Source organism: Hemitrygon akajei, chromosome 13, assembly GCF_048418815.1.
Source record: "Hemitrygon akajei chromosome 13, sHemAka1.3, whole genome shotgun sequence".
NCBI lineage: Eukaryota > Metazoa > Chordata > Chondrichthyes > Myliobatiformes > Dasyatidae > Hemitrygon > Hemitrygon akajei.
The window spans coordinates 80,499,461-80,510,990 of NC_133136.1; the positions used below are offsets into that span (position 1 = coordinate 80,499,461).

At 43.3% G+C, this 11,530-nt stretch overlaps 1 protein-coding gene across 1 annotated transcript in view; it reads right to left on the minus strand.

The window, feature by feature from the left end:
* Positions 1-8,228, minus strand: part of haspin (histone H3 associated protein kinase) — a 75,839-nt gene extending 67,611 nt beyond the window's left edge. The window contains exon 1 of the mRNA XM_073064944.1: positions 7,995-8,228. Within this exon, the coding sequence (XP_072921045.1) occupies positions 7,995-8,191 (197 nt within the window). The 5' untranslated portion in view covers positions 8,192-8,228. The remainder of the gene's footprint in view (positions 1-7,994) is intronic.
* Between the last annotated feature and the right edge of the window lie 3,302 nt (positions 8,229-11,530).

Sequence of the window (11,530 nt, forward strand, 5' to 3'; positions counted from 1 at the left end):
CTCCATCATGGCCAATCCATGATCCCACCCAACCCCATGCACCTGCTTACTCGCCATATCCTTTGATGCCCTGAAACAGTCAACTTCCACCCTAAATATACCCACTGACTTGGCCTCTACAACAGTCTGGGGCAGAGCATTCCACAGATTTACTGCTCTCTGGCTAAGGGAAAATTCCTCCTTACCTCTGTTTAAAGGGTTGTCCCTCAGTTTTCAGGCTATGCCTTCTAGTTCTGGATACCCCCACCTTCGGAAACATCCTCTCCACATCCACCCTATCAAGCCCTTTCAACATTCAGTAGATTTCAATGAGATCTACCTCCCTCCCCCACATTCTTCTAAATTCCAGTGAGTACAGGCCCAAAGCTGCCAAACACTCCTCATATGTTAACACTTTCATTCCCAGAATCATCCTCGTGAACCTCCTGTGGTCTCTCTCCAATGAGAACACATCCTTTCTGAGATATGGGGCCCAAAACTGTTGACAATACTCCAAATGTAGTCTGACTAGTGTCTTATAAAGGCTCAGCATTATCTTCTTTTATATTCTATTCCTCTTGAGATAAATGCCAACATTGTACTTGCCTTCTTTACCACAGACTCAACCTGTAAACTAACCTTCTGGGAGTCTTGCACAATGACTCCTAAGTTCCTCTGTACCTCTGAGGTTTGAACCTCTCCCCATTTAAGTAATAGTCTCCACTATTGTGCCTTTTACCAAAATGCATTATCATACATTTTCCAAAACGGTACTCCATCTGCCCCTTTCTTGCCCATTCAATCACATTGCTTCCTCAGCATTATCTACCCCTCCACATATCTTTGTAGTATCCACAAACTTTGCCACAAAACCATCAATTCTATTATCTAAATAATTGACAAACAATGAGAAAAGCAGCAGTTCCAAAACTGATCCCTGAGGAACACCACTAGTCATCAGCAGTCAACCAGAAAAGGCCCCATTTATTATACAGGAACATGGAAATCTACAGCACATTACCCTTCGGCCCACAATATTGTGCCGACCAAATAATCTATTCTAGAAACTGCTTAAAATTTCCCAAATGCATAGCCCGATATTTTTCTATGCTCCATGTACCCATCCAAGAGTCTCTTAAAAGATCCTATTGTATCCACCTCTACCACTGCTGCCAGCAGTGCATTCCACACACCCACCACTCTCTGTCTGAAAAACTTAGCTCTGACATCCTGTGTGAACTACATATACCTGTCTGGACACGCCCCCTGCTGACTGCTCCTGTGGCTCCTCCCACAGACCCCGGTATAAAGGCGATTGAGGCCTGAGCCCAGCCTCATTCTCCAGGATGTAGTATGGTGGTCAACTACTGCTTGTTCTTTCTTCCAGTCAATAAAAGCTGATATCTCGACTTCACGTCTCAGGGAGAGTTATTGATGTTGCATCACATCCCCCTTGTACCTACTTCCAAGCACCTTAAAACTGTGCCCCCTCGGGTTAGCCATTTCAGCCCTGGGAAAAAGCCTCTGGCTATCCACACGATCAATGCCTCTCATCATCTTGTACTCCTCTATCAGGTCACCTCTCACCCTCTGCTACTCCAGGGAGAAAAGGCCAAGTTCACTCAACCTGTTCTCATAAAGCATGCTCTCCAAACCAGGCAACATCCTTGTAAACCTCCTTCTCGCTGCCTCCTGCCTGCCAGCCATTCTGCTATCCATGCCAATATCTTTCCTGTATTGCCATAGGATTTTATCTTAAGCAGCCTCATGTCTGGCACCTCCTCAAACAGCCTCTGAAAATCCAAATACATGAGATCCAATTGTCATTCCTCTGTCCACCCTGCTTGTTACTTCCTTGAAGATCTCCAACAGATTTGTCAGGCAAGATTTCCCTTTACAGAAACCATACTGACTTTGTCTTATTAGTCTCCAAGTACCGCGAAACCTAACCTTTGTGACTCCAGCACTTTCTCAGCCACTGAGGTTAGATTTACTGGCCTATAATTTTCTTTCTTTTGTCTTCCTCCCTTCTTAAAGAGTGGAGTGACATTTGCAATCTTCTAGTCCTTTGCCTTTTGTTGGATTTTAAATCCCAATCATCCAACTTCCCATGCACTTTTACTACATTATATGCCCTTTCCTTGGCTTTTATGCAATCTTTAACTTCCATTGTCAGCCACGTTTGCCTACCCCTGCCACTTGAGAACTTCTAGCTCCGTGGGACATATCTATCCCAATCTCCTTGCATTTTTAAGTCCCCCATTACAATTGTGTCATTACTCTTATTACATGCCTTTTCCAGCTCCCTTTGCAATCTCAACCCCTCATCTTGGCTATTATTTGGAGGCCTGTACATGATTCATATACTGGTTTTCTTACCCTTGCAATTTCTAAACTCCAATAGATAGATAGATAGGCATCCGTTAGTCTCGTGAAAAGGTTTTCCAGGGCGCAGGCCTGGGCAGGATTGTATGGGAGACCGGCAGTTGCCCAAGCTGCAAGCCTTCCCCTCTCCACACCACCGATGTTGTCCAAGGGAAGGGCACTAGGGCAATATTCTTTGATGTTAAGCTCTCAACCATACCCTTCTTTCAGCCATGACTCAGTGATGCCCACAATGTCATACCAACCCATCTCTAATTGCACAAATTTGTCTACAACCCCCCCCCCCCACACAACCAAATTCTTATACTGAAGAAATTTTAAAATAAGCCAAATAGCATTAAAATGTTGTACAGTACCAGCCATACATGGTAGAGATGTCCTCCAGTTTGATGAAGAGTTGAAATTAAAAAGAAACTTCTTCATGAGAGATATAACAGCAGAGAGATTTAAGGATCAAATCTAAGATTTGGGATCTGAGCTGTCAGAAATACAGCTACCAATGGGAGAGAAATTAAATTAAGATTTATGAGGAGAAAATTGGTGAATCAGAGTTAAGTCAAGGGTTTATAAAGCTTAAAGAGAGCATGACATTTGAGAAGGGAACAGCCAAAAGCATTTTTTGGAAAATAGCTTTGGTTGACCAGAAGCTAGCATAGATCTGCAAGCAAAAGGATCCATATTTGGATTTGGGCAGCAGAATTTTGGGTGACCTCAAATTTACAGGGAATAGAATGAGGGAATCTGGTGAGAAGTGCACTAATAGTTTACCTAACACCAACACTTGTCACTCTCTTCTACATAGACAAAACTTGGTGCTTTTTTTTTTTTGAAAGAATTCTTAACTTGCTTCAAATTCCCTTCCTCAAATTTCCATAGCACCTCAGTAACATCAAAAAAGGGGGCTTAGACACTTTTGAGAAAAGTACAAGACAAAGTGTAAGTTTACACCTTCAAGATGCACCATGTAGTACATCTCTAATGCATCACTGTATCAAATATTACTAAGTTATCAACTTCAATTAAAAATACTCACATGTTTATCTACTTATGCAAATAGCAAACCAAAGGGACATACAGGAAACCACACAAATGTTGAGTTTGGGATGTTGCTACTTGATAGAGCTGTGTGAACCTTGGTTGAGCCAGAGATTTGAACATTACAGTATACAACAAAGGAACCACAGGAAACAGATGGAGAGTGTGAATCAGCCTATAGACACTAGCAGAAAAAAGGGGGGAAATTTCAAGACCATCCTAGACCAGGCACCTTTACACTTACATGATGGTAGGTGGAAGAGTTCAGGCAAAGTGATAGACTTCACCTTCAAGGGAAAGCATAATATCCATCAGTAGAGAGATGGAGATTAAAGATGTGAGGTTCTTTTATTCAGGCCATTTGCAAGGTAGAAGCAGGTAACAAACCCACAGATGTAGTGACAGCATAGTTCTCTTCTTTGCAGGTTAATTACACGGAGAAAAACAGAGCTCACTGCAGACTTTATATGAGCCACCATCCACGGAACGCCCATTCAAGTTACCCATCAAACAAATGCAGTATATAGTATATTGCATGGTCACATATGAAATTAATATCCAGTAAAAATGATAGCTCCTGCATGGCTCAGACACAAGGGAACAGTTCCACTGGAGAACCATGCACGTGTCAGAAACACATACAATAATCAGGTTGAAATGAGAAAGCTTAAAGATACATATTCTGACTCCATGGAGTATAAGCAATGGGCCACTTTGTTGATTGAGTATAATCATAATATAACAACAGTCTGTAATATCCAAGATACGTCAACTATTTTCTTTTGAGATGGAGCAACGCAATGGTAAGCACATAAGCACCATGAAAGCAATGTAGTCCTGAGCCAGAAGATATCCTAAGCAGGTGGAGGAATAGACACAGAAGAACTCATCCAGCAGAGCAGCATCTATGGGAGGAAAGGAATTTACATCATAAAAACCATACATCAGGACAGCAAATACAGAGGAGAGGCAAAAAGACAGGTCATATCAGGGAGACAATTCCTTTCCTCCCAAAAATGTGCCAGACTCAACAAGTTCTTCCAACAAACACAAAATGCTGGAGGAACTCAGCAGGCCAGGCAGCATCTATGGAAAAAAGTCGTTGAATTTTTGGGCTGAGACTCTTCGGCAGGACTAGGCCTGAAAATTCGACTGCACTTTTTTCCCCATAGATGCTGCCTGGCCTGCTGAGTTCCTCCAGCATTTTATATCTGTTGCTTGGATTTCCAGCATCTGCAGATCTTTTCTTCTAAATTCTGACCCATGACTGTGCTAGCAACACACAGCTCGAACCACATCATCAAGTTCACCGATAATACGACTGTGGTGGGTCTCATCAGCAAGAACGATGAGTCAGCATACAGAGAGGAGGTGCAGCGGCTAACACTGGTGCAAAGCCGACAACATGTCTCTTAATGTGAACAAAACAAGAGATGGTCGTTGACTTCAGGAGGGCACGGAGTGACCACTCCCTGCTGAATATCGACGGCTCCTCAGTAGAGATCGTTAAGAGCACCAAATTCCTTGGCGTTCACCTGGTGAAGAATCTAACCTGGTCCCTCAACACCAGCTGCATAGCAAAGAAAGCCCAGCAGCGTCTCTACTTTCTGCAAAGGCTGAGGAAAGTCCATCTCCCACCCCCCATCCTCATCACGTTCTACAGGAGTTGTATTGAGAGTATCCTGAGCAGCTGCATCGCTGCCTGGTTCGGAAATTGCACCATCTCAGATTGCAAGACCCTGCAGCAGATAGTGAGGTCAGCTGAGAAGATCATTGGGGTCTCTCTTCCTGCCATCATGGACATTTACACTACATGCTGCATCTGCAAAGCAAATAGCATTATGACGGACCCCCGCACCCCTCATACAAACTCTTCTCCCTCCTGCTGTCTGGGAAAAAGCACCGGAGCATTCGAGCTCTCACGACCAGACTATGTAACAGTTTCTTCCCCCAAGCTATCAGACTCCTCAATACCCAGAGCCTGGACTGACACCAACTTACTGCCCTCTACCATGCTTATTGTCTTGTTTATTATTTATTGTAATGCCTGCACTGCTTTGTGCAATTTATGCAGTCCTGGGTAGGTCTGTAGTCTAGTGTAGTTTTTTTCCTGTGTTGTTTTCACGTAGTTCAGTGTAGTTTTTGTACTGTTTCAAATAGAACCATCCTAGAAAACGTTGTCTCGTTTTTACTGTGTACTGTACCAGCAGTTATAGTCAAAATGACAATAAAAAGTGACTTGACTTGACTTTCAACAAATTCCAGCATCTGTAGTCTCTTGTGTCTCCAGATGTACAACAGAACTAGAGAGAACAAACTATAACCATATAACAATTACAGCACGGAAACAGGCCATCTCAGCCCTTCTAGTCCGTGCTGAACGCTTACACTCACCTTGTCCCACCTACCTGCACTCAGCCCATAACCCTCCATTCCCTTCCTGTCCATATACCCATCCAACTAGTCAGAAAACAAGTCTGTAATTCAGCTGATCATGAGAGAGACCATTCATAAATTTTAAATACAACATAAAAAAAATACAAACAATGTGGGAGATTAGAGATTCAGCACATGGTTAAGCCCAGGGAAATTGATATAGAGATAATAGCCTAATCCTGCTTCTGTTTCTTAAACTAATGAGGCAAACACTCCCTCAGGACGCAAATGTTACAATTAGACTGAAGGCATATAACATAAAAATTACACACTCCAGGAAAAAAAACAAAAATCCACTGTACCACAATTTACAGAACAACTAAATAGATTGAATCAAGCATAGATTGAGTTGGATGTTTTAAAAAAGGGGCTACACTGCAACACAGAGGCAATTTCTAAATTCTGAAGATCCTTAACGATGTTTAGCAGCATGGAAGTTGCAGTAAGGCAAAGGTTAAAGACAACATCCAGAGAAACTGACTGCTGCAGTGTGTAGTCAACCCAGGCAACAGAGACCTTTGAAGTGAGTTCACTTGGAGCCTACCTTGCTTACTGCAGGCAGGTAGGTGTTGGCAGTGTGTACGTAATTAACCAAGAACATAGCTTCCCTGTAGACTCTGCAGGGAAGCTATGTCCCAACCTTTTTTATATGTCATGGAATTAACCATTAAGCAAGGGGTCTGTGCATCCCAGGTTGGCAACCTCTGTGAGGGTGCCAGAGATAGACGAAATAAGAATAATGGAAGAATGTGAAATACACTGAACAACTAAAGGACAATTGCTTTACCAACTTCAAAGTGTCATCAGCTAACAGCTTGTAGTTTCAATTGACTTTCAACACCTGAATTGTGAATGGTAATTGATCTTGCAAGTAATTCATTTACGAAATGTTCCAAATATATTTTACCAAATATTCAGTACAGTAACTAAAATGCCAATTATTTATGACAGTAGTAGCTTTCTGTTCGGCCTTCAGAACAGAGCAGGTGATAGGGGTTATACTGTTTTCCTTGTGTACAAAATGAAAATGTTTGTGTCCTAAGAGTGCATGTGTTCTGGGCTCAATTATTTTAATTTATTATTGGCCAGGACACCAGTCATGGCTTATTAATGCCAGGCCAATACATTCTAGCAAGAGCACGAGACAGACCAACTTCATATCAGTTCAAAGCCTTGAAGATGATCCAGAAAGAGAAGATAACTTTTAAAACGACTGAAAAAGGGGAAGAAGTGAAGAGGAAAGATACAGCATTCAGAGCATGTCAGTATACTAGGTATGAAAGCAAAGATAGAGAGTTTTAAAACCTAACCAGAGACTGCTGGAGCATTAGTGCATGACAAATACAAAGTATTTACCTATTGCCGTTGTTGATAAATTATGAAATTCTATGATGTCCAGGTTATTTTGGTGTATACAGGCGATATCCATGCAATGATGCAGTATATATTCTACACGAGCTATACAATATATATTGTATTCAAGGTTAAGATCACAATTATGTTCAACAATTGCAGAATAAAATGTGCAGCAACAAATAAGATGTGTAAGAATTATTTTTACTTTTAGTGGATAGTTAGAAGATTAGTGGAGCAGCGTGTGAAGATTTCAACGAGAACCGAGAGATCATGATGGTTTGAATTACCACTATATACTGACGAGTACGCCACTATATATTTCATGATCTGTACGGTTTTGTTTAAAGGGAGAAAACATTGTGCTTATATAATTCAAAATGTACATGAGGAATGAGAATACATGTAGTACGTCGTTTGGTTGCTGTACCAGACAGCTGGAACAACAGTGTCTTGAAAAAAATGGCTGTTTATATGATTGCAGATGCAGTAACGCAGGGGCACGTACAGGAAGTAGGAGAGACGGAAAACTAAACATCAAGGAGAAAGCGGCGAATTAACAATGACAGGAAAATACATTATGCTGTAGACTGACATAAATACAAAGGGATTAAAGTACCCTGATGCGCCGAGTTCTAGAAAGACACTCAAGGGACCTCCTGGGGAAACGGAAACTTTTAACAGTACAATTGCCTAATTCACCCACGTCCCTGATCCTGAACCCTAATCTGACTCCTAACTCCCCTCCCTGTCCCCAAAACCATCCCCACGAACCTCCCAGAAGAAAACTTAGCGGAGCCTGGCACCTTTTCCTGCCGACGACAAAGGACTCGTCACTGGTGTCCGTGTTCGGAGACAGCGAAGAGGACGCGTTCGCGGACTCCGACGACGAGAAGAGGTGCTTGGTGCCCACTTCTGGACTCAGCCACTTGGCACCGTTCACCGTCCGGGTGCCGTATTTACCGTAGGTCCGCACCACGCCTTGTGGCCGCTTCCTCACCATTCTGCCGCGGGGGACCGGCGAGCAGACAGCCGAAAGCCATTAACCGCCCCGCCGTTTGAATTTCCCCTCAGCCGATTGGACAGCTGCTGGCACCGCTCCGCTCTCTGATTGGATGTCAGAGGCCGTTTCTTTTTAGTAAAGCTGGATACGGATCCCTGCGTGGGGTTGCGGCGACTACACTACATTAAGTGTGGAGACGCTTATAACGCGTCCCTAATGTCGGTCATATAATATTTTTACAACATTTAAGGGGTTTCATTCCTAATTTAATACATTGAACTTAAATTCGTAAGATGTTACGCGGCGACGATCCAGTGGCATTTTCTGCATCATTATACAGATGATGGAAATCTTGAACAATGCACATAAAATGCTGGAGCCAGGCAGCATCTAAAGAGGCGAATGAACGGTCTTGGGCCGAGACCACCACCCCCCCCCCCCACCCCCCTTTCAGGGCTTGAAGGCGTGCTCATTTGAAAGACTAGTCCAGTAACCAGCGGGATATTGAGTCCCAGACTTCGCCTGTAACGCTGTATTTCCCGTCTTTGCCAAGAGAATATAATTGTCCATTAGAACATAGGGATTGGGCGCTGAAGTAGACCATTTGACCCTTCAAGCCTGTTCCGACTTTAAACAGACTCTTGAACTCTTCTTCCGCCGGCTCCGTCTTCAAGCCATCTTCGGCAGGGGCTCTCCCACCCCCACCGATGACCCCTTCTCCCATCTTCAACCCTCCTCCTCTTCGTGGACACCCCGTTCTGGTCTTCTGCCTGCTCTAGATCTTTTTATTGCTAACTGCCGACGGGACATCAACGTCTCGACTTCACCACACCCTGTTCCAATTCCAACCTCACTCATTCCGAACACTCTGCTCTCCACTCCCTCCGCACCAATCCCAACCTCACTATAAAACCCGCTGATAAGGGGGGCGCTGCAGTACTCTGGTGTACTCACCTCTGCCTGGCCGAGGCACAGTGACAACTCGCTGATACCTCCTATTATTTACCCCTCGATCATGACCCCACTAAGGAGCACCAAGCCATCGTCTCCCACACCATCACCAATCTTATCAGCTCTGGGGACCTCCCATCCACTACCACCAGCCTGAAACGTCGACTGTACTTCTTCCTATAGATGCTGCCGGGCCTGCTGCATTCCACCAGCATTTTGTGTGTGTTGCTTGCTAATCTTTTTTCTGCTCTACCCCTGTATCCTTAATTCATATAATAGATAGGAACCTAGCCTTCTCTGTTTTGGATACAATAATTAACAGCCTCAGCAGCCCTCTTGGATTTCTGAGGATCCACCACCCCCAAAGTGAATTAATTTCCCATCATTTGAGATGCAAATGGCCTCGTCATTAATTTTTTTTAATTTTTTTATTAGTTTTTCAAAACAGTTTAACAAAATTAAAAACCCCAAATCCCAATGAGGAGCATTAATACAGTGCAAGATTAAGCATACAATAACAATATGCTACAGAGGAAGAGAATTTAACAAAAAAGCACCTAAATTAAAGACAAGTGAGCTTAGTGTCCTCCCCAAGCCCCACAACACAAGAAAAAAACAACAACTCCAGACCAACCACCACACAGTATAAAGAGTATAAGTCAGGACAGTCAAACTCCCAGACTGTGAATACACTTAGCAACAGAGGATAATAATTGCCTACTACCAGAAAAAAAAGGGAGCTGAAAGCAAGGGACCGAAAAGAAGAGAAAAAAAAAGAAAAAAAAAAACCCTAGTCAAGAGGAAGGTTATGAAAGTACTCGATAAAAGGTCCCCAGACCTTATGGAACTTTAGATCCGAATTAAGAACTGAATAATGAATTTTTTCGAGGTCCAAGCAGGCCATAATGACGTTAAGCCATTGCGCATGAGTGGGCGGGGCAACATCTCTCCATCTAAAGAGGATCAAGCGTCTCACCAGGTGAGAGGCAAAGGATAGTATTCAGCATTTGGTCGGACCCAGACATAAATCTGTCTTGCCCCAAAAACCGAACAGAGCAATTAAGGGGTTAGGTTCTAGGTGCTGATTCAGAATACCCGATAGTGTAGTGAAGATATCTTTCCAGAATTTCTCCAAGCTAGGACAGAACCAGTACATATGGATGAGAGAGGCCACGCCCCTCTTGCATTTATCACAGAGCGGACTAATGCCAGGGTAGAATCAAGATATTTTAGATTTAGACATATGGGCTCTATGAACAATCTTAAACTGTAAGAGGCAATGGCGAGCACAAAGGGAGGTTGAGTGAATCGATTTGAGAACTGAGTCCCAGCTCTCCTCGGATAAGGAGATATTTAAATCCTGCTCCCAGGCCATTTTAATTTTATCCACAGGGGCCCGTCGTAAGGCTGCTAGTTTATCTCGGAACCTCGTCATTAATTTGAGATCTTGACTTGTACCACTGGCAAAATCCTTGTACATCTCCGAAATGAAGAGCTTCATGATTTTTCTGATACTTACACCTCTAATTTTCAAATTTATACTATGCCTGATTATCACTACCTTGTGGGTGTGGAGGGGTTGGGCTTCTCACCACTAAGATTCTAGACCTGGCCTCAATACTACCTTGTGTAATTTGATCTTCAACTTTTTTTCTCACTTGCAGACCCCAATCAGTTTGGATTGGCAACATATCCTTCATGATCTCCTTCAGCACCACAAGGCTGTGTTCTTAGCCCCCTGCTCTACTCACTTTACACTTATGACTGTGTGATTAAGCACAGCTCCAATGCCATAGTTAATGTTTACTGACGACAGCACTGTCATAGGCCAAAAGAAAAGTGGTGACAAATCAGCACAGAAGACAGATATTGACAGTCCGGCTGAGTGGTGCCACAGTAACAGCCCCCTACTCAATGTCAGCAAGACTAAGATAATTCACTTCAGGAAGAGGAAACTGGAGGTCCATGAGCCAGTCCTCATCAAGGGATCAGAGGTTGAGAAGGTCAGCAACTTTAAATTCCGAGATGTTATCATTTCCGAGGACCTGTCCTGGGTCCAACACATAAGTGCAATAATGAAGAAAGCACTCCAGCACTCTACTTCTGTAGAAGTTTGCTAATATTCAGCATGATTCTAAAACTTTGACAAACTTCTTTTGACGTGTAGTAAGCAGTATATTGACTGGTTGCATCACAGCCTGGAATGAAAACACCTTGAATGGGAAATCGGACAAAAAGTAGTGGATACGGCCCAGTCGATGATGGGTAAAACCCTCCCCACTATTGAACACATCTACACAGAGGCTGTCACAGGGATCCCCACCACCCGGGCAATGCTTGCTTCTCACTGCTGCCATTGTCATGGTTTTTCGTGCCTTACAAATGACC